General features: G+C 44.2%; 1 protein-coding gene across 1 annotated transcript in view; it reads right to left on the bottom strand.

Moving 5' to 3' along the window:
- Window positions 1-23237, bottom strand: part of GALNT18 (polypeptide N-acetylgalactosaminyltransferase 18) — a 379034-nt gene that overhangs the window by 88931 nt on the left and 266866 nt on the right. The window contains exons 4-6 of the mRNA XM_056116106.1: window positions 19092-19275; window positions 17119-17316; window positions 12315-12429 (exon numbers count right to left, since the gene is read on the bottom strand). Of these exons, the coding sequence (XP_055972081.1) occupies window positions 12315-12429; window positions 17119-17316; window positions 19092-19275 (497 nt within the window). The remainder of the gene's footprint in view (window positions 1-12314; window positions 12430-17118; window positions 17317-19091; window positions 19276-23237) is intronic.

The raw sequence follows: 23237 nt of genomic DNA, 5'->3' as shown, positions 1-23237 counted from the left end.
AGATTCTAAAAATAGAGAAGAAAAGATTAACAGTCCTGCAGAAAAGTGAGCCAAATATATGATAGGCTTAGGGAAAAAAAACACAAATGGTCTTAGTCATATGAAAAGTTAGTCAACCTTGTTCTTAATAAGAAATGTAAATGAAAACTATCTGAAAACCAGTCCTCATATGACAAACAGGCAAAAAAATGCAAATACTTCAAAACACTCATTGTTGATGGGCTGCAAGGAAACAGGCATGTTCATCATTCCTCCTGCCTCTCGAGGGCCATTTGATGATGCCTAGCAAAATCACACATGTGTTTTCCCTTTACCATAACCATGACACTTTTTGGAACGTAGTTAAACAATAATCTGACAAAAATTAAAAATTCATACTTAGTACTATTAATTAGAGCACATGTCTTCAAAAAGAAACTGCTAGAATAAACTATGGAACTAATGCATCAAAGTCCTATGTAGCCTTAAAAAACCAGAGAAGATTGTGTCTGTATGCTAATAGCTACTATAAAATAATCTTCAGAAAAAAATAAGATAGCTAGTTAAAAAATCTAGGTGTCAGAAATTGTTTATAGTACGTTACCATTTATCTAAGAGAAAGAAGATGTGAATATACATTATGTATAATCATACATCCATATGTATATTATAGATATTTTAAAGTAAACAAAGTGCTAATGTTAGAGATACTGAAGAGGAAGATGATAGAAGGTAAACATTTCTGAATGTACTTTATTTGTATATTTGACTTTGGAATTCTGTAGTTACATGATTGTAAAAAATAAATTAAAAATATTTCTCAAAATGAAAATAAAATAAATGAAAATGTTTATGAGGTTTAATAGAATAATCACACAAAGAAGAAGCATTCTGGATTAATTTAAATCACAGTAATTTGACTGTCTATCTCGAGTGGAATATAACGTAAGGAAAAGAAATGAAAAAAATTAAACTGTTTTCAATAATCATATTGTTGGGGTAGAGTCATTATTGGTATTCTGAGACAGTTGTGTGCACACTGGGAAGTAAGATAAACAAGTAATTATGTTGTGTCATTAAGAACCAGAATTCTTGGCAAGGAAATACAGATGTAAGATTGATGAGGTTCAATAAAAACCCTAAAGTTCTAAATTTGAATCAGAGAAATCACCATGAACGCCTAGAGTATTGTATCTCTACAAAGACAATGTAGCACTAAACTGTCCTGTCAGCACTGTCCTCCCGTTGTTCATCAATTTGCTCTAGCGGGCACCAGTAGTGTCTCCATTGTGAGACTTGTTGTTACTGTGTTTGGCATATCAAATACGCCACAGGGAGCTTGCCAGGCTCTGCCGTGCGGGCTGGCTACTCTTGGTGGCTTGCCTGGCTCTCGGAGAGGGATGGAGGAATCAAATCCGGGTCAGCCGAGTGCAAGGCAAATGCCCTACCCGCTGTGCTATGGCTCCTGCCTACACTACCTTCCACCAATGTCCCTCCCAACCTGTCTGTGTAGTAGGCACTTTCTCTTTCCCCAGTTGTCCCAGTGTTCCCCTCTCTAACTAAATAAATGGGATTTTCACCCCGGTACCTAGGTAAACAATAGATTAGTCATGTAAAGCTACCTAGAACATACCATGAGGGAAAAAAAAGTTCCCTCAGAGGCCTCTGCTTTGAGGTTTACCAGGCTATGGTGTCATCACTGGACACACCTGATATGAGTAGATAGAGGATATAAATATATAAAATATATAAATCACTGTCACTGTCATCCCATTGTTCATCGATTTACTTGAGTGGGCGCCAGTAACATCTCCATTCGTCCCAGCCCTGAGATTTTAGCAGCCTCTCCTTACTTGTCCTTCTCAATGCTGCCATATTGGAGGCTTTTTCAGGATCAGGGGAATGAGACCTGTTACAAAGACAATAATAACAATAATTTCTAGCTCTGACTATTGAAAGGAGCTAAAGACATGGAACAATCCACTCATAGCCAAGACTGTGCTTTTAAATATTATTAAATACCATTTCTCACTAAAAAAATTCTTATCTCTTTAAGGAAATCACTGGTTACTAATCCAGAGCAGGAAATGGATCATTAAGTCTGGAATGTTCCTGTTTGTAATGAAACCAGTTAAAAGTTCAAAGAGACTCAGAAATAGGCTCCCAATGGCCCAATGTGGGTGATTTGCAAGTCAATAAGAAAAGGAAGAGGAAGGAGAGATGAGGGAGGAGAGAAGGAGAAAGGGAGAGGAGGAAGTGAAAGAGAAGTGGAAGAGATAAAAAGATTGGTCTCATTGGCCCTTTTTGGAAAGTGATAGAAAATTAATTTATTATTTTGAAAGTTGCTTCAGAATCATTTATTCTAACTTTACCAAAGAATCAATTATCGTAAATTCTCTTTATAAAAATAATTTCAACTAATAAATGCAGAAGAAGAAAATTAAAGCAGTATGTTTTTGCAATGGATTTTTTGGTTTGTTTTTGGGCCACACCCAGTGATGCTCAGAGCTTACTCCTGGCTCTGTACTCAGGAATTACCTGTGATGGTGTTCGGTCAGTCACGTGCAAGGTGAATACCCTACCCACTCCAGTCCCCCAACTCTAATGAATTATTGGATCTAGTATCAAAGATGGGTGACAGCTAACAAGTAACTCATATGGAAGTATACAATATTGCCTATGAAAAACTGTCTATTGGGGGTGAGGGGAGGGCACACCAAGCTGTACTCAGGGCTTCCTCCTGGCTCTGCATTTAGGGAGGACTCATGGCAGAACTTGAGGGACCACCTGGGGTGCCAGGAATAAACCTGGGTCTGCCATGTGCAAGGCAAGTGCACTATCTTCCGTATGAACTCTCCAGCCCCTTCCTATAAAATATTCTTGCTACAACACTGAACCTACGTCCCCAGACTGAATACCGATTTTTGGAGGACCATATAGGACACACGGGCATGTTAACAACATCAGGGAACACAGTCAAGAAAATCTACATGGTGGAGCCTCCACAGGGCAAATAATGTGATGTTTTAGTTAATAAAGTATGGAAGGGATGGGGAAAGGAGGGAGAGAAGAAAAGATAAATTCATAAAATTCATAGACACTTGAAAGAAGCTAACTGGATCTTGACCAAGCTAGCAAATTGCGAAACAAAACAAGACAGGGCCAGAGAGACAGCACAGTCAGAGGACCCTGGCCTTGCACTCTATGATTTGGGTCTATCCTCAACACCACAAATGGCCCTTAAACCCCATCAGAAGTGTTCCTGAGTGCAGAGGCAAGAATAAGCCCTGAGCACAACTGGGTGTGGCCGCTAACAAACAAAGAAACAAAGCAAGACAAAAATTATGAGATAATAAAGAAAACCTGAATGCTTTTTGGATGCTTGATGGTATTAGGAAAATTTATCCTAACACTTCTAGAATTGAAAATAGATTTGTGGTATTATTTTATAATTCCTTATCTAATTTAGATGCATATTCCAATATTTTTATATGTCTGGGTTATTATTTTAAAATAATTGGATGCAAGGATATTCACTATACTATCCTATTTTGCATATATTGAAAATTGTTCATAGTCAAGAAGGCTTTTAAACTCTCATTCATGATTAAAACTAAACTCATTCACGATAAAGTAAAATATGGCATTTATAATTACCTTTGATAGTATATTACTTGCAGAGTCCACTTGAACTCAGATTCTAGATCCCCTTCCTGTATGAGGGACTGTGTCATTAATAACTCTTGGCCCTGTGAAACCTAAATGGAAACAGGAATGACATGTCCTTGTATTTTAAGAGGTGAAGCACTGGTCTAGAAGCTAGGTTTAGCCAACTATATGGCCTCAGGTAAAACTTTAGATCTCGGTAAATATCACCAAGACCCAATGAAAGGTTCTAGTGTTCACTGGTGGAAGCATCTAGTTATGGCAGTGAGAGTAATAATACTAAATTATTATGTACTATTTATAATTTAATACAAATTTATCACTGTCACTCTCACTGTCCTCCCATTGTTCATTGATTTGCTCAAGCAGGCCCAGTAACGTCTCCATGGTGACACCTGTTACTGTGTTTGGCGTATCTAATTCGTCATGGGTAGCTTGCCATACTTTACCATGCAGGCGAGATACTCTCGGTAGCTTGCCGGGCTCTCCAAGAGGGGCAGAGGAATCAAACCCAGGTCAGCTGGGTCGGCCGCATACAAGGCAAACGCCCTACCCACTGTGCTATCACTCCAGCCCCATATAAATTTGTAAAAAGTAAAAAATGTAAAAGGCCCTCCTGTTGTTCGTCGATTTGCTCGAGCGGGCCCAGTAACGTCTCCATTGGAGACTTTGTTGTTACTGTGTCTGGCATATCGAATACATCACGGGGAGCTTGCCAGGCTCTGCCGTGCGGGCGAGATACTCTCGGTAGCTTGCCGGGCTCTCCGAGAGGGGCGGAGGAATTGAACTCGAGTCGGCCATGTTGGCTGCGTGCAAGGCAAACGCCTTACCGCTGTGCTATCGCTCCAGATATAAATTTATAATAAATAAATATATTTATTTAATTATAAATAATTATTATTAGTAGTATTCTAAATAGAAAGCTGTAGCCATGTGGCTTTGGCTATGTTTCTGGAAAACTTAGTTTTTGCATGTCTGAAAATGACTTTTCTTTAATTTTTTGTTGTGGTTGCTGCTAACCTAAGGTTTCTGCTTGTGTGTGTTGGGTGGTTACCAAGTGGTGTTCATCTGGATATCCAGATTCCCCACCCTGGTGATTTTAATTGAGTATATAAATATATTTTTATTGCATATATAGAGATGTGCATTTTCTCTCAGCATATTGCATAGTCCACTGGCTTCCATTATTGTCGTTGAAAAGTCAATCATTAGTCAGGAGGACAGTGTTTGTTTTGGGTGAGCGATAGCACAGCGGTAGGGCATTTGCCTTGCGCGCAGCCAGTCTAGCCAAGCCAAGTTCGATTCCTCTGCCCCTCTCGGAGAGTATCCTGCCCGCACGGCAAAGCCTGGAAAGCTACCCATGATGTATTCAATATGCCAAACACAGTAACAAGTATCAAAAAAATGGAGACGTTACTGGGCCTGCTTGAGCAAATCGATGAACAACGGGAGGACAGTGACAGTGCTGTAAGATCTAGTCTTTGGTATTCTGCAGCTCCACTGTAATGTGCAATTGCAAATATTTTACATTTATCCTGTTTTGAATAGGTTGACTTTCTGAATCCGAGAATTGATGTCTGTTACCAATTTGGGGAACACTTTCAGTCATCATTCAAATATTGCTTTTGCCTTAACCTTTCCTTTTTTGACTTTTCATTTGGAATTCTAAGATATTAGACTCACATCCTCAATTTTACCTGCCTTTCAATCTCATTTTTACACACTTTTTGTCTTTCTAGGCTGATTTTGAATGATTTCTTCAGAAGTACTTTCTAGCTTACATTTTTTTCTTTAACACTTCACATCCAGCTGTTTATTTCACCCACTGAGCTTTAGGTTTCCATTTTTATATTTTTCACGTGGAGTTTCCATTTTTTTAAAACTACAGGAGCCTCACTAGAGGTTCTGTGAACCAGCAGGACCACACCCAGCAATGCTTAGAGACCATGAGATGCTGGGCATCAAACCAGGGACCTTCTACAGAAAGGCATGTGTCCCATTCATCTTTGAGTTATCTCCTTATCCCCAAGAAGATTACATATTTTTACCCTAAAGTTCATTTTTATCCTAAGGTCACTGATCCTTTTTTAATATTCTCTCCCTTCTTATTCACATTTTTTCTTCTTATATTTATTTATTGAATCACTGTGGGAAAAGTTACAAAGCTTTCAGGTTTAAGTCTCAGTCATACAATGATCAAACACCTTTCCCTTCACCAGTACTCATTTTTCAACATCAAGAACCCCAATATACCCCTCCTCCCACTACTCCCAATGCCTGTGAGGCAGATGATTTCTACTTAACTCTTCTCTAAATTAATTACATTCATTATTTCGACAAAAGACACACCATAATTGTTTATAATCCCCCCCCCCCCAACAATCAGAATTGCTGAAAAGGCATTGTGAAATACTTTGTTTTCTATAGCTGGTATGAGAATCATATAATGTGGTGTGGCCGCAAAAGCAGCCACGCAATTTTGGATTTCTACAAAGAGCCAGATAATTATGAGATTGATTTCCGGGTATCTGGTGTTATGGCTTTGCGGGAGAGCCGCTGGTAGGAGGCAACTCATGACCTCGGTAGGGTGTGAAGGACAAGCTGATACAGCCCCCCTTCCTATGAGACTGCAGTTGCCCCATCACCACTGGCTCATACCTGGCTTTCCAATAAGCTCTGAGGCGGCGGTCACCTTACTGCTGGGTGGGGGGTGGGGGGGAGGCAGAAGGAAGCAACACCCTTTCCCTCCTGGGGAGGCATGGCGCCATAGTTTAGTGCATGGTCCATTCACTTTTCTGCTACAAGCTGCTGGGCTCTGGATTAAGTCCTTTTGCTTCTGGAGCCATGGTCGTGCCGGAGAGCCACTCGTAGGGGGGAAACTTGTGACCTCAGTAGGGCGTGAAGGACCAGCCAGTACCGCCCCCCTTCCCATGAGACTGCAGTTGCCTGTCACCACTGGCTCATACCTGGCTTTCCAATAAGCTCTGAGGCGGTGGCCACCTTGTATGCGGTCCAGATACATTTCGACCAAAGGCCGCTGGGTTTCAAGATTTGTTTCTGAGTCTCTGGTATCATGGCCATTAATCTGCTTGATCAGGTGCCAGAGAGGCCGTTTGTAGGCGGCGACTCAGGATCTCGTTGGGATGGGGAGGAAAGGGTCGGTTCCACTCCCATCTGGTGAGGCCCCATGTGTCTCGTCACTGCACCCAAACCTGACAGTCCAGTGGTCTCTAGAGGATGGCAGTCACCAGGCCACCAGGGGGAACAGGCCAAGGCACAAAACCTATTCCCTCCTGGAGTGGCCCAGCGCCAGTAACCTACTGCAGGAACAGGATGCATTTCTACCAAAAGCCTTTGGGTTTCGAGATTCGTTTCTGAGTCTCTGGGATCATGGCCATTAAGCAGTTTGATCAGGAACCAGAGAGGCCATGCCTCCAATTATATAGCTGAGCCAGAGGTGCTTTGTGGGTGTGTCTCCCACATACCTAACTTTTGGCAGTTTACTTTCTTGGTAAACTTTGCCCCTAGATTTTGGGGTCTGGCCAAAGACACAGCAGAAATTCTGGGGTATCTGAAAGTCTGACGGTGCCATCAGGCTGCTGATGCATTCACCTCACAGGTACAGATTGACCTGCTGGCAGCACCATATTCCCAGCTTATTCACATTTTGAATATCTTTTTTAATGTTTCTAAAAATAATAGGACAAATAGTGGTGAAGCATATTAAATTCACTGAAGTCCTTTGTTTGATTTGGGCATCAAAAACATAAATATTTCTGCCATCAAAAACATACATATTTATATATGCTATATATATGAGTACACATATATATATACACACACATTATTTTATACCTTGTATCTGATAGCTTTAATACTTTAAAGCTGTGAATCCAGTATGAATATCTAATGTTTTTCCTGGTGTTCTTGATATGCGCTTTTTCTTGTGTCTGTTCTTTTCATATTCCTTAAAACTCTACTGATGAGGAGTTTTGTGGTCTGAGTTGAAAGGGTCTTCAGCAGAGAGAATTTATTTACACTGTTTCAGACAATTAAAATTTTCCAACAATTTAAAGTAAATTTTACTTGAGATTTTCTGAACCATGAAGTATTCTGATTTTAAAGAGTGGTTTCTTGTTACAAACTCATAAAGAATTGACCTCTCCTTCCAGAAAAAGTTGAGACAGGTAATCTTCACCTTAACACCACCAGGGGTGATGTTAGGAGTATTTCTGCCTCAGAGGTATACGGAAAAAAAATAGACTTTGGGGTCCTGAGTGGAGTGTGTGTATGAAGTGGGGCGGAGGGCACTATTTTATTAGACAGACTCATCCTCTCGGGTATTTGCCTTTGGATCTTGTGCCCTGTTCTCTGAAATTGAGAAATCACAAGCTTAAACACATCAGGCTTTTCAATATAAGACTTAGTCTTTCTCTAGCCTCCACTTTCACTTAGGTTTTGGTCTCTATTTCAATTTCCTTGGGTTATTTAAACAATGTTCCACCAGATTTCTCTCCTAAAACAACAGAAACTTATTCTCTCATAGTTCTGAAAGCTGGAAGTTTGAAATCATGTGTTGGAGGGGTCATGCTTCTTTCAAAGAATCTTTCCTTGTCTTTTTGAACTCCCAGTAACCAGGCACTTCTTTGACTTATAGTTTCATAACTCCAATCTCTGCCTTCAGCCTCACACACTCATCTTTACTCTGTCTCTGTGACCAAAGTTTTTATTTTTCTTATAAAGATTGAGTTAGGTAATATTCAGTTATATTGAGTTAGGGCCAATATAATATTGATTGTTCTGGCAAAAGCCTTATTTCTAATTACAGCCACACAGAGACAAGGGTGTCAATGGAACGTCAGCACATTTTTGAGGGAATGCAATGAATCTATTCACAGTATTTAATAATTTCTTGATTCCTTGCCAGTTTGTGAACGTCACTAGTCCCCTAATATATACAGCAGAGATATATTCTAAGATATGTGGCTAGCCAATTTTGTCCTCCCGTGAACATTGCTCTCTGTTATCCTGTCCCTAGAAACCTTGGGTCTTGCACTGACTTATGGATGAGGATCTTTTCAAGCAAAGTGTTCTGAAAAGGAGGATCCCACTATATTGTTCTGGTAGTAAATTTCTATCACAATAATTTTTTCTAAAGTTTCCAAAATTTTCCCACTTGCCTTTAAATCTGTACTCACAGAATCATCATTTGCTTTCACATTGAGAAGTGGCTGATTTTTGAGTCATGCAAACTACCCAGAACTAGCAAAAAACTTCAAGATCATTATCAGGTCCAGCCTTTCTTTATACACTGCAATATTTTTGCTTAAGTTGGGATTGCTATGGTGAAGAAAGGCAGTTTTTTCTGTGTCTATTCTTCACTCCAGTTCATTACAAGTTTCTCCATATTGAAGCAGCTCTAAAATTTCTGTTAGTATCATTGCTTTCATTGAAGTAAATCCTTTTACAGCTCCTGTCACTTAGTTCTTGTTCTTCAAGATCATAGTTAAGTTGGAATGTGTCATGCCTCACTGGTGAGCAATGACCGTAATTGATTTTACACTTTTTTCGTCCTTTTAAGGGCCATGATGAATAAAACAACATGAGCTTAAATCAAGCACAAGGGGAAATAATGCTATCAATAGATGCAATAAACACAAAATGCATGAAGCTATTGCAGGCATAAAATTCTATGATGTAAAGACAGCTATGATGTCACCAGTCACCAGGAATATGGGAACCAGCATCATATGTGTGGCCCACCATTGACCTAACTGTCAGTGTATGATACCTGAATGTTTGTGTTCATGTTTTATTGAGTAATCATTTCTGCATACTTGCTCTCTTCTATACATCATTCATCAAATTCTATTTTTTATTTGTTTCATTCTTCTTGGCCATAACACTTATCTTCCTTTACCCAGTGAGTTGTAGACTTAGAATCAGAAAAGAGAGCAAAACATGCATGAAAAATAATAAGACTTTAAATAGGAATCCAGTAGACATTACTGGGAACAAAAGAAAAAGAAAATTGATGTATGTTGCAATAATTGAGAGTATTAAAATTGTGTGTATTTTAATTTATTAAAGCCTCATGATTTAAAAAGTTACTTATAGTTGAGTTTTAGACATACAACAGTACTGTTCCCACCACCAGTGTCAACTTCCTTCCACCAATGCACCCATGTTCTCTCCCATATTCTTCCTCATTCCAGCCAGCCTCCTTGACAGTTCAAACCCCTCTAACTACAGTTGCTTAAGTTTAGGTCGCTTGATTTCAGTGTTGTTAACTTGTGGTTGAGATTTTGGCTCTATTGTTCATTAACACAACCTTTGTACCTGACTCCCTTGACCCGATGCTCCATTGCTTCTCATCTGTCTTGCCTCCCTCTCCCTTCCACTCTTTCTTTCCTTCTCCTCCCTATATTCTGGGGTCAAGGCTAATCTGGGCATCCTCCTTTAAAACATTGCATTCCCTCATTCAGTTATTCTAAATACCACATATAAGTGATATCATCCTGTGTTTATCCTTCTTCTTCTGGCTTACTTCATTAAAAAGTTGTGCCAACGATTCTATTTCTATTGAATTGTTCCAAATGTGTGAGGACTTTGTATAAGTTGCATCTGCATAGGAGCCAGAGTGATAGTACTTGGATAGGTGCTTGCCTTGCATGCATCTGGCCCAGGTTCAGTTCCTGACAATAGTCCCCAAGCCCATCAAGAACACCATGAGCACAGAGCCAGGAATAAGCCCTAAGAACTGCAGGGTGTGGCCTAAGAACAAAAGAAAAGTTGTCTTTGCATAAATAATGTAAGAAAAAAGTAATGCCTCATTTTTATATACAATCCTGTGGAGTAATTGAAGAGAGACCCTAAATATGGAAACTGAAGTATTGAGACGCTAACTCAAAAGACCTGGCAGAAAAGCACCAATCACACAAAATACAAACATCTATTTTGGAAATGATTTGGGGTTCTCTATCCCTTAGAACGTTCTTGAACTTGAACCAACCAGGCACTCCTGTTCTCAGCTGTGCCAGCCACTGAGTTGCAGGAATGTCTGCTTACAACACCACCTTGCACTCAACTCTGGTCAACAAGGCTCCTAGTGAACCACACTGTGTCCAGAGGTGAGCATTTATGCAGCAGGGGTGCTGACATGAGATGGCAAGGAAATGACTGGTGTACAGAGCTGGCAAAATGCGGCGGGTGATGGAGCAGACACTGTCTCATGTGAATGCTCGCTAATAAGCCAGTGCATTTTGACCCCCTCCAAAGCTGTTTCAGTTAAACATGTGTCTGAGAGAGTTTGCTAAGCTGTTTCTTTTGCCAGGCCTCAAAGCTCTGGTATGAATCAGGCTCCACACAGGGCCTTCTGGGTGCATGGGGGTGGAGGGGTGGGGGGAGAGGTGGGAGGCAGGGGAGCTTGCAGGTGCTAAAAGATACTCATTGGAGGTCTTCCATTTCCCTCAGGATAGGACCAGAGCTGTCCGAAGGCTTGCTGACTGTCCAGTGGGGAGGAAGTTCACAGGAAGTCAGAGATGGGAGGCAGGTAGATCCAAGATGGCATCCCAGAGTGGGAATTGGAGGTCAGGAATTGTGCATATTAGATAGAAATAAGAAAACCAAAGGGGCAAGAGTGGGGTCAGTTAGAGGAATTAGAGGAACCAGCTTTGAACAGATCACTAGCTCTAAGGAGACATATTTTAGGTGTCTGCCAAGATCAGCAGGTACATGTTCCTCTCCCAGGGCTAGCAGGGTGTGGGGTGCCAGGCTACCTACTGACAGTCCATGCAGAGAACATGTGGGTACAAGACACAGTTGAAATGCTGGTTTTCCATGACAGCAGGATCATCTCTTACACATCAGTATAGTATTCCCTCTAACAGGTTTTTCATTGTATATCATTCTGGTCATTGCCCAAGGGACCTCATGTGACCTTCAGACATGGAGAGACTGATCTTCAGACATTTGGATGTTAGCTTTTCCACAGGTCAGAAGAAAATGGCCAGAGTCTGAGAGTTGTACTTGTGCAGTGAGTAATTGATTGATGCCTATTATGGATCCACATCATGATCTGACAGATGCAAAGAGCCCTGCAGCTTGGCAGCCAACGGCCTCTACATATGGGCCTGGCTAGTACCTGGTACATGAACCCCAGTCTGATTGTGTGTTGTGCCCATACTCAATGAGTTTATTTCCCTGAACACTTCTCTTAAAATAAAAACCTTAGAAAAGTTATATGAGTCCCTGGAGAGGAGATAGAATGTCCAAATGAGACAGTCCATAGGCAGGTGACTCTGAGGGACAGTCCTGTCTGCCCCATACACACACACACACACTCACTCCCATGACTATGATATATTTGCTCACTTGAAAAATTTCCTTTTGGTTTTAATAAAGAGCCTTTGTTTTGGAAGCTGGTCCCTCCCTTGCACCAATCCCCAGACCAACTAGTCTCCACAGTCCTCTTTTTTTTTTTCCTGAAAATTCTACACATCTCCATATATCCACCCACTCCTATCAGCCCCAATTGCAATCATACAGACCAAAGTTAAGAACTGGATATTCAGAACCACTGGATGATCCTCAACTGCCAGTCCCATTTCCACTCATGAACCCCGTCACCCTTCAGGGAACAAGCCCCGCAGGTAGCAAACCTCACTCACCCTGATCCCAAGCTCAACATTCTCGCCGCCGTACACCTCCATGCCTTCATCCAGCAGGCCAATCTCCTGGAAGTACTGCCGGTCCACAATGAAGCAGCCAATGAGGGCAGGACTCCTGCAGGGTGTGGGAGATGGGTGAAGTGAGCAGAGGGGTCCCAGGAAGTAGGCACAGACAGACCTTCCTACCAGGAGGATTCTTTCCCTTCCCTTCCATGGAGAACTCATGGGTTCACCCAAGACAGAATGCTCCTATTTTGGGCCAGTTCTCATTCCTGCACTGAGAGTATGTAAGCCCTGAGTGGAGTGGCTGAGCCTGACTGGCTAGTGTGAAAATATCTCTGGCTGTGTGAGTCTTGACGGTTGACTTGCCTGGATATCTGCTTCTTCCTGGGCACGTGGGTCTACTTTTCCATCCTTCCCACCTTGGGCTCTGACTGCCACTTAGAATGGTTTCTACCTGGTGATGACCAGGTCTACATAATTTACTTCACTTTTTGTTTCTAGGAGGGACCACCTTCTCTGTGCTTAGGGTTTACTTCTGGCTTTGTGCTCAGGGATAACTTGTTGTAGGGCAAGGGGGTCCAAATGTGGTACTGAGATTTGAAGCAGGGTTGGAAGCATCCAAGGCCTACCCACTGCGTACTATCTCTCCAGCCCATATAATCTTTCTAAAGTCTATTTAGATAATGGACTTTCAAGAGCAAGGGGAATAAGTTAGAGTGAAAATGTGTCCAGGAGAAATTTTCATGGGGAGAGAGAAGTGTGAGTGATCTGTGGTTTGAAGAGTACTTGGGCAGCTATGGGGGGTTGATTGAAGAGGAGTCAGTAGGAAACAAGAATCCAGTTATTGCCATATCCAGGTGAGAAGTGCCGAGTACTTTCCATCAGAAATGTAAGGAGGATTTGTTTCAAGACATATTTTGATGTACTACTCTCAACATATTTTGGGAAGGAGGGAGAGAGAACAATGGATACAAGACGGTCTCTCTGGTTTGAGCAACAATGGGGCCTATAAGCCATCAGGCTGTGAGAGAAAGCTGGTTGCAGAAAGCTTTTTCAGAGAGGCTCCTGATGGAGAGACTGATCTTCAGTTATCTGTGGAATACTGCACGCAGTTGGGAGGAGTGGGGGGGGGGGAACCAATGGGCAGGGCTTAGGTAGATGAGCTGTATGGCCCACTGTGGGCCCTCAGGATAATCCAAAGGAGGCTCAGGTGAAAAACATGTAAGTGAGGGTACATAAAAATAAGACAAGGGAAGAAAGTGTTAGGACAGGGGGAAACAGGTTCAGAAGGGTGCCACAGGCAGAAAGTTTCTGAAACAGTGGTGTAGGCAAGGTCTTCTGGCAATGACTGTGAGTGCAGGCTTGGAGGTTGGGCTGTGTGAGATCCCAGCCGGCTCACCAGAGTGATTCATCTCAGGTGAATCAGCAAGGGACCTGTGGGCAGCATCTCTGCTGAGAGCATTAGGTTACACAAATGGCTCTGAATGGTCCCACAGCTGCATGGCTACCATTTCTAGTGCTGGCAGGGGCTTATCAGCTGGTCAAAGAATATGGAGAGAAAGAGAAAGAACAGGAAGAATACTGGACCTTGAGAGAACTGTCAATCACATGCAAATTGGCCCCTCTCAGAAATTGGAAACTCATCACAGTGGAGAAATGGTTTTTACAGGCCATTTCTTCTGAAGAATGCTGATAGGGGGTGGTGCTAGCAGGGTCTTTGCCTAGGTCCTGCCCCTTTTCATTGCAAACCACAGCAGTTGCTTCTGAAGGGCCTTAACTTCAATCAACCACAGGCACTGCTGCTCACACAGTTCCTATTCTGGTGGGGGAACAAGTAGTCCTGGTCTTGGAGTGGGGGCGTGGGAAACATCCCCCAGCTGGCTGAGGTCCCACAGACAATCCCAATTCTCTCTGAGCCTCTGTTTTCACAACTAGGGGACAGAATTCATCCTAACCTCCTATGGATTAAATTAAACAATGTAAAGCGCTTGAATTTCTCTAGGTCCTCATTGGCCCACTGATGACCAATTAATAAGATGTCTTTGCATGGTGAACAAGCTCAGAGCATCTTCTCTCTAAATGCTTCAAGACTGTGGTGAAAACAGCCTTGTCAAGTGGAGTGTCAGACTTTTCCTGGATATCCCTGAAATGTTGAGTATGAGACAATACTCTCAGGACATGTCAGAAGGGGCATCCCTCCAAAGATCCAGACAGGGAAAGAACAGAATGCAGGACAGTTTGAGATGAGCACAGATGCTGGTTCTTTACTTATTAACAAACTAGAGTATTAACTGGACCCAGTCTGCTGAAAGTGTTATTGATTTCTACCTTGCCTCATTCCCAGAAAGATTAGAAATAGTTCACAAGAAAAGGTAAAAGACACTGAGAAAACAAAATAGCTAAATATCTGAAAGGCTATTATTTCACAACAAATTTGTGTGTGGGGGGGTGGGGATTGTCATTAGATTGTATGGCAGGCCTAGGTGCACCTCTATGGTTTTTAAAAGCCCTCAAAGTGGACTCTAAGATTCCTGAAGTGAAAATAAATGCATTTAATCTTTGAAACAAGACAGTCAGTTCCTATGTAGCATTGCCAGATTAATATCTCAGGGATAGTAAGGCTCTCTTTGGCAGTCAGTTTGAAAAAAAATTTCATGCCAGTCTTCTTATGTCACTTTAGAACATAAGATAGCCTTTTACAACACAATAGAAGAGATCACTAGGTTTAAATATAACATTATATTATGTATATAAATATTTGTGGCAAAAAAATACATGATGGAAAATTTGAGGTCATGATCATGTGTGTTCTCTGACAGGACTGAGATGCAATTTTATAGACTAAGACCAGGTAGACGCAGGTAGAGACTAGCAGAACAGAAGCAGCAAATAGCAGTGCAGTCCTCCATAACAACATTCACTACAACAGCATATTTCCAAGAGTATTCAACAGAGCTGGGAACCATTCCAGTCATATCAGTCCTAAGACCAGTCAGTGCTGAGCATCACCATATGAGATGAAGGATGACTGTAAGCATGGGGCCGGGCAGTGAGAAGTGATGGGGGATGTCCTGGCTCTCCTGTCCAATTGCAATACCTTCTTCTGTGGTTGGTCTTCCCACCTCTTGTAACACAGGGATGACAAGATGAACTGCCATGGTTTTATAATGTGGATCAAATGAAACCATATATGCAACAGGGCCTTGCACACAGAGCCCTCTCAACAAATATTTAATGAGACAAAAGTATGGCAGTTCTGACAGATAAGTAGCAGAGATAACCGCAGGAGAGCTAAGTGCATTTCTCCTTCCACCTTGTTTTAAATACTTCCTTCTGACAGGGAAAAATGTGATCTTAGATAATAATCACCTACTTTCAATTAAATTTTTCATAATCTTTCTCCCTCATGTAATATAAAGTAACATCAGTTTCTAATCTCCTCTTTCATTCCAGGAACTGTCCCCGAGGCCACCTTCTGGAGCTGTCTGAGTGTTTAATGGGCAGGACTTTGCAGGAACATAAAGGCACCTGATCATGATTAACAAAGAAACTGAGGCGGGTGCTGGTGGCTATTTCAGGAGTCCTGACCCATAAAATGGAGGCAGTTCCAGGGAGCATTTGAGTGTCATGGAGGTGGCAGCAAAGGCAGAAAACATTATGGGGGTCTTCAAAATGCAGTTTGAGATGTGGTATATGTTTGTTTGACTTAGAGTCTCCAGGGACCATATCTGGGTCTCATCAAGGCAAGGCTTGCACTTGACCATGGAGCACATCCCTGGCCCCTAAATTCACACTTGTCTAGGTGCCTAAGGATAAGCTCAAACATCAGCAAGATGTTCAGGATGCTCTGGGATCTTCTCTAGCCTCTTCCTCCAGCTTCTGTCTGGAACAGGTTCTCATGGTCCTCCTTTCACTTCTTCTGAACAAATTCCTATTCCATGGGCCTATTCTGCACCCTCACATGCAGTGGTCCCAACACCCACCTCTGAATCTTCTGCTTCCCAGTGAAGTAAGGTCCAATGTCACTCTGAAAAGAAGCCCCCATCCCACCCCATGACCTATCCAACCCCCTCCAACCCCCGCGCATGCTGACATTATTGGCTCCAATTGTGTTCCCTGTATTTACTAGATACCTGGATTTTGAGGGCATAAGTCTAGTCTTAGTTACTCTGAATCCCCAGTACCCAGCACTGGAGGTGTCCTATGGTCAAGAATGGGCATGAGTAACTTGGTGCCCTTAAATAAATTCTAAGAGTCATGGCTCCTTTTTCCTTCTTATTATTTTAAAAATTGTTGTTATTTACTTTTCAGTCACATGCAAGGTACTTAGGTCTTACTCCTGGTTCTATGTGCAGGGATAATTCTTGAAAACACCCAAACACCCAGGCACCATATGTGGTATCAGGGATTAGTCCCAGGTTGGCCATGTACAAAATAAGAGCCTTATCCATTGTAATACCCCCATTGTACTACTCTGCCTTCTTTTTGTTTTATCTTTGGGGCATACCCAGCTAGGCTCAGAACTTAGTCTTGGCTCTGTGCTCAGGGGTTACCTCTGGCGTGCTTTGAGGACTGTATGTAGTGCCAGGGTTGGCCATATGCACGGCAAGTGCCTTAACCCCTGTACTATCTCTCTGGTACTGTGACTCTTGAAAAGGAATGACACAGCCTGTGAGTTGTGACTGGAGGAAAGTTTTCTTCATCCCATTCCACCCCACAGTGGGTTGGTGCTTAGGAAATGAGGGTTAGACTGGGAGGAAAGCCCTGGCTTGGAACACAAAGCAGAGTCATTCTACCTTACCTGATAGGGGCCGTGGAGTTCTCCAATTTCCACCAGGCCTTGGGTGGGTTTAGGTAGCGGCACCATAGCTCCCAGTCGAAGCCCTGGGCAGCCAGTGGGTACTCCTCAATTTCAAAGTTGTCATATTTGATGTTGTCAAAGGATGGCGAGATGATCCTCTTCCGGTTCTCTTTGATGCGGGTGAGGACGGGCTCAGCCCTGAGCAACAGAAAGGGAGAGAGGAAGAACTGAGGGTGAGGAACATCAGGTGGGCCACACCTGAAGGCCTCCTGCCCAGAAAGGGGGTAGCCCTGGCCACATCCTCCAGAATGATTGTTCTGCATCCCCCAGCCCATTTCCTTGGGGTTGGCAAAAGGCCTGAGCAGCGTTCAGCACTTCCCCAGACGAGCTGAGATGCCGGTGCCTTAGATCTGCGTGACGGCCTGTCTTCTTTTCCACTAGAAAGAAGATTCAAGACTGAAACAAGAAGAAAGAGACAGATCTGAAGCTTTCAATTCAGGCTTTGATTTTGCTGAAATTCAATGTCTACCGAGAGGAAAAGACAGAGACAGCAGAGACAGGGACGAAAAACCAGGGAGCTTGTGCCAGTCTTGTGACCGACCTCCCGCCATCCCCTCACAAACCTGCTCCCTGCTGCCCGATTAGAGGACTTTCCCAGAGAGCCAGAGTGCCTGACTGGGCGCCAGGCAGGAAGTGTGTTTGCAGACAGGAATGATAAGATTCTCATTAATAATGCATTTGTGGCATAATTGTTTATTCAAATCAGCTTGAAATAGTAAGTGTCCCTCTCCTCTTCTGGCTGTAAATCCAATGAAAATGCGTTTTTAAATAGTCACAAGTGGCAAGCAGGGACTTCAAGTATAAAAAATGGCTGCGTTGCAGCTTTAATTCGGGCCTGTTATATAAAAGAATACCCGGATCCAAACAGGCTGAGTGTGAGCCCCCATATTCCTTCCTGCTCAAAGGCCTTGCTCGCCTCCAGGGAGGCAGATGACGAGGCTCAGGGCCTGGGGACAACAGCCAACTCCTCTGCCCTCGGGTGTGGTGGTGAGGAAGGGGTCCAGGCAATCATACCCAGCACCCAACTCCTAAGGCCAGGCTCTCTGTAAAGCCATTCACAGGCGACCAGTCCTGCAAGGGGTCGGAGTGAGCTGCCCTGTTCCTGCCCAACTGTAGCCATTGAGGTCTGCATCTGTTCTCTTGCCTACCAAGCCCCAAGCAGCACTGACGGGAGAAAGAAAAGGTTGTCTGAGGCCTGGGCTCAGCAGAAGGGAGAAGCTGAGATTTTGGGCTTCCTGGCCTCTGAAGGAGACCAGGGTACCCATAAAAAACCAGCCCCCTTTGGCCACCCCTATCCATTGTCTGTGTGGCACCTATCCCGGGTTGCGTGCCCCAGGGTTAGCAAGCCCACCCTGAGCAGAGTAGAGTGCAACTGCCCTCAAGCCTCTGTGTGCTCTTCACTCTCAGCTGCTGGCTCCTGGAGGGGTGGGCTTCAGCCATCATCCACAGGTTAGCATCTGTCCATAGAAATTCGCTGCCAGCTCTCCTCCCCCACCCCCCAAATGTACTGCTTGGGAAAATTTTATGTGACCCAGGCATAGAAGGATATAAAACAGTTATGAAAAATCAAGCACTGACTGATAATAAATCATGCAGAAGTTGATTTTTAAATGACCCCACATTCAGTTAGTCATAGAGCCCTGTATAGGATCTCAACTCAAATTTAAGAAATGGGGTTCCAGGGAATCATACTGGCTAGTGATCTCTGAGACCATCGTCTTCAGCACTGGGAACTGATGTGTTCACCCCTCACCCTTCCCCACCCTGCTACCAAGGTTCCTCACCCACCCACCTCATCTGTTCCAGAGAGTTCTCCCTGCCTCAGGGACTCAGGACTCAGATCCCAGCATGCATTGCAGCTACTCTACCCGGGCGTCGGGGGAGCCCCGTCTGCCTCCCCCAGGGATACGCACCAGCCCACGTTGAACTCCACATGGGCATCAAAGAGCGCCACGACGGGGGCAGTGGCCGCCCTCCAGCCACTGACCCTCGAGCGGATGAGTCCCTCCTGCTTGCTGTGGCGCACAATTTTGATGAAGCCTGGTTTCTGGCCGTTCACCTTGTCCACGTACTCGGTCAACTTCTCCTTCAGCTCCTCTGGGGGGTGGAGGAAAGCACAGTTTTAGAATCATGGAACCGAAGAAAGCAACAGTGGAGGGGACAGTCCATGTGGCTCAGCTCCAGAGGGAAGAAAACTGTACACTAAGCCCAGTATGAAGTGGCCACAGGGCCCCTCACTACTGAACCTTTACTGTGAACCCTAAGGTAATGGGGCTCAGAAGATTCTGTCAGTCTGTCCAGTGGCTCACAGCTTGTGACAGGTGTGCCTGATCTCAACTTGACCTCACGAATGACACACTTCATATGGGCTCCATGCTCTTCTCCTCCTCCTCCACACTCTCCCTGCCTGTCTTTCCCGTAGGGGAGTGCTCCACAGTGGGAGCTCCTCCTGCCAGTATCTGACATTTCCAGAAGTATGCAGCTTAGAAGAGAGGACAGTGACTGGGCCCAGCCAGGCACCCACCCTCTGCATCTTCAGAACCAGGCTGTGGCCACAGAACACCATTCCTAAGCCTCAGCATACCAAGGCAAGGGGGTCTTATTCATGGTTTCTACAGCAGCTCCAGCCATATCCCAGAATCACCTCTGCCATCCCTACCCCTATGATGGCCTGATCATACCCCACATGCACCCCAATACCTGCCTGGGATTCAGTTACCCTCCTCTGTTCTTCCAGCCTGCTCATCTCCAGGTCATCCTTATCAGAGCACCCACAGTAGCCAGGCTGAGACCCATAAGCCAAGCTGCCCACTGGGTACAAGGAAAGGCCCCGAGGTGATCTCTCACTATTGTTTTGATTTTAGGCACATCTTTCTAGTTCTGGTGCTCTGGCATTTCTTTATTGTGATGCTTGCATACACCTGGCTGTGGTGCAGCAGAAAATCACTTCAATGCAGGGGATCAGACAACAGAGTGGCCAGGGCCGTGCTCAGTGCATGTGATGATACTGAGCATTTAGATGTGACCTTATACTTGCAAGGCAGATGCTCTAACCACTGAGCACTGAACTTCCTGGAGCAGTCTCCTGACATCCAGGGGGATGTTCAAATGGAATGAACGCATTTTGCATGTAGGAAAGAAATGAATTGGGGAGGAGTGGAGTGTCAGGGTTGGTATGGATTGAATTGTGGCCCCATTCAAAAGATGTGCGGAAGTCTAACCCCTTCTAGAGGTCTTAGAAGGTGACCAAGAGGACAATCACATACAGAAAAGATATTTCCAGAAGGAAGATAAGGTGGGGAGACAAGAGAAGAAAGACACCTTCTCACCACTCAGGATCACCTGAGCTTACCAGACAGAAGTTCAGAGAGAGACCTGCCAACAACACCCTGATTCATTAGCCTCCAGAACTGTGAACTAATCAATGTTTTGTTGTTTTAAGCCACAGAGTTTGTGGTACTTTGTTCTATGTGTTGCAGAGAAACTAAGAAGGCTGTTAGGAGGATTAAATGAGATTAATGGATGTGCAAAGCGCATAGAACATAGTGTATGCTCAAAGGGAGAAAACGAAAAATAAGCCAGCAAGTTACGTTCTCCTTCCTCACAGTTTCCATCCTGTTGGGAGGGAAAGTAACTGTCACGGGAACGGGAGGCTTCATCCCTGGTGGGCAAAGCCCTCTGCATGCTCCAGCCCAGGACCACCTCCACTTCTCACTGCTCTGCCCTGCTCCCAGATGTGATGGTGATAGGCAGCAAGGAATGGGGCCTAACAGGAGACTCAGGCCTGTGTGGTGACCTCATGCCCCCCAAAAGGCAACAGAGCATGGTGCCCACTACTCCCAGAGTTGGGTGCCTCTATTAGACACCGATCCGTGCACGCACAATTCAGTCAAACAAACAGCACTGAATGATCCTTCATGAAGATAAACAGAGGGAAGGGGATTCAAACTTGAGAGGTAATACTTGTTCAAGCCAAACTTTAAAATCCTACCTAACTGACTCTGAACTCTAGGACTTTGTAGGATTTGTCTAAGATCACAGAGCAAGCTCTCATGTGAGTTCAATTTATTTATCATGTTGAAGCTCTCTTAATATATTCATTTTTCTCTGTCCCCCTTTAAATTAAGTACCCTGAAATTAGCTTAATTTCTGGGGACAAACTGTGTTGTGTAGAATAAAGAGAAAGAATCCCCTTCTTTACTCTAGAAGTTCTATGTTCTTTACTCTAGAAGTTCTAATTTGGTGTCAGATCACATTAGCTTCCTCTATATTGACTCAAATTGAGTTTTACAACAACACATGCCTACTGGTTAGTTTTCTCCCTGCATATCAGCATAGATACATGTGTGGAATGGCGGGCGGGTGGAGTGTGTGTGTTGGAGAACTGCCTAAGCTATCTTTAAATTATAACACAGGATCTCATGCATATTCTCTTCCACCTCTAAACACTGTTTCTCTGGATGCTAAAATGCTTTCCCCCAGCTTCTATTACCCTGTGTCTTTGTTATCAGCTTTCCAACTTCTAAGCAAGCCTGTGCTGTCACTTCTATCATCCTTTTTGACCACGTGACCCCTGTCCAGAGCCAGGGTCAGCTCATCTGTCAGAGAGACTGTTTCCACGTGAAGAAAACACCATGAATGTTGGGGACTGCCACTCACACTGTGACTCATCCCTCAGCAGTCGTAGAGAGGCCCGGGTGCCCTGCAGCCACACACCCCAGGGTTCTGTGGACACACTGTCTCATGGATGCTCAGAACTCACCCGAGCCGGGAGGGCTGGGTGTAGATCATGTTCCCTGATCTTCCAAACAGGGTTGCAGGAGGTCTCTGATGACATTCACTGCTTCTGCATTTCCAAGCTCTGCATCCTTTTATGAATATGTTCAATAAAGCTCATAGAATCAGGCACTGGGGCTTTTGACAGTGACAATGCCATGGTGGATACACAGAACTTGGAGTGAGAACTGGCTTAGTATCCACTACCTGACATCCCGTCTCCCCAGCCCTTAGATGAATCACTGCCTCATGGACCAAGTTACTGGGGAGTGAATGTGAGAGGACTGTGTGTGATGGGCACTGAATCATTCCCCCATGAGTCCTACTGCTTGGAACTGATATCCCACACTGCCGCTGTGCATGCCAAGCCGGCTGGCCCTACAACAGCAGGAAGCAGCAGGAGGAAGCCTGTGCAGTTGCAGGCACAGACCTGAGAGACCTGCTTGAACGTTTGCTTTCACTTTCTTGCTGCCCAAAGCAACAAAGCTGGAGCCAGCCTCCGACAGGAAGAGAGGATCAGGGAGTTCTGGTCACTCCAGGAAGAGAGGATCAGGGAGTTCTGGTCACTCGCTCACCCTTCTGAAGTCCCAGGCATGTGTGAAAGTCTTGGAGGCCTCTTTGGTTACCACTGACTACATGCACACAGGGGGGAGCCCAGCTGACACCTCAAGGAGCAGGCAAGCTGCCCTGATGGCAAGCAAGCTCAGGAGCCAGAGGATGGTTGCTACACTGACTTCAGTAGTGCTTGCTCACATCAGGAATAATGAAACAGACTCCACAGTGCTGGAGTGGGGTAGGGTGAGAGTGGGAGTGCTCGATGCACAGGAAATGAAACGAATTCAGGCACAGAGGAGCCAGCCTAGAAGCGAGCTGAACAGGCTTTACTTCTAATAGCACTGCTTCCCTCTTTGAACCCGGGAGCTGTGCTACTGATATGCTAGAATAAAGGCTTCTGACAGATCATTTAGCACCAGCTTCCATTCTCAGCAGCTGCAGCCCAAATATTTGCAACTGATTAGAAGAGAGGATTCCCTTAGCCCTAACCAAACAAGTGCTATCAAAATAATTTTAAAGGTCCAGATAACATTAGATTCAGTCTCTGAAAATTCCTCTACCTGATTAGACACTGATGTTTTCCTTCCATCTTCATCAGTTACCAAAGCAAGAAGAACTATTTCTGTAGGGCGAGAGAGATAAGTACAGGGCATTTGCCTTGTATGCTGCCGACTCAGGTTTAATTTCCAATCACCACATATGGGGCCCTGAGCCCTGCACATGTGACC

Source organism: Sorex fumeus, unplaced genomic scaffold (genome assembly GCF_029834395.1).
Source record: "Sorex fumeus unplaced genomic scaffold, SorFum_2.1 ptg000030l, whole genome shotgun sequence".
In the NCBI taxonomy this organism is placed as follows: Eukaryota; Metazoa; Chordata; class Mammalia; order Eulipotyphla; family Soricidae; genus Sorex; species Sorex fumeus.
This window is presented reverse-complemented; position numbering and strand designations above follow the sequence as displayed.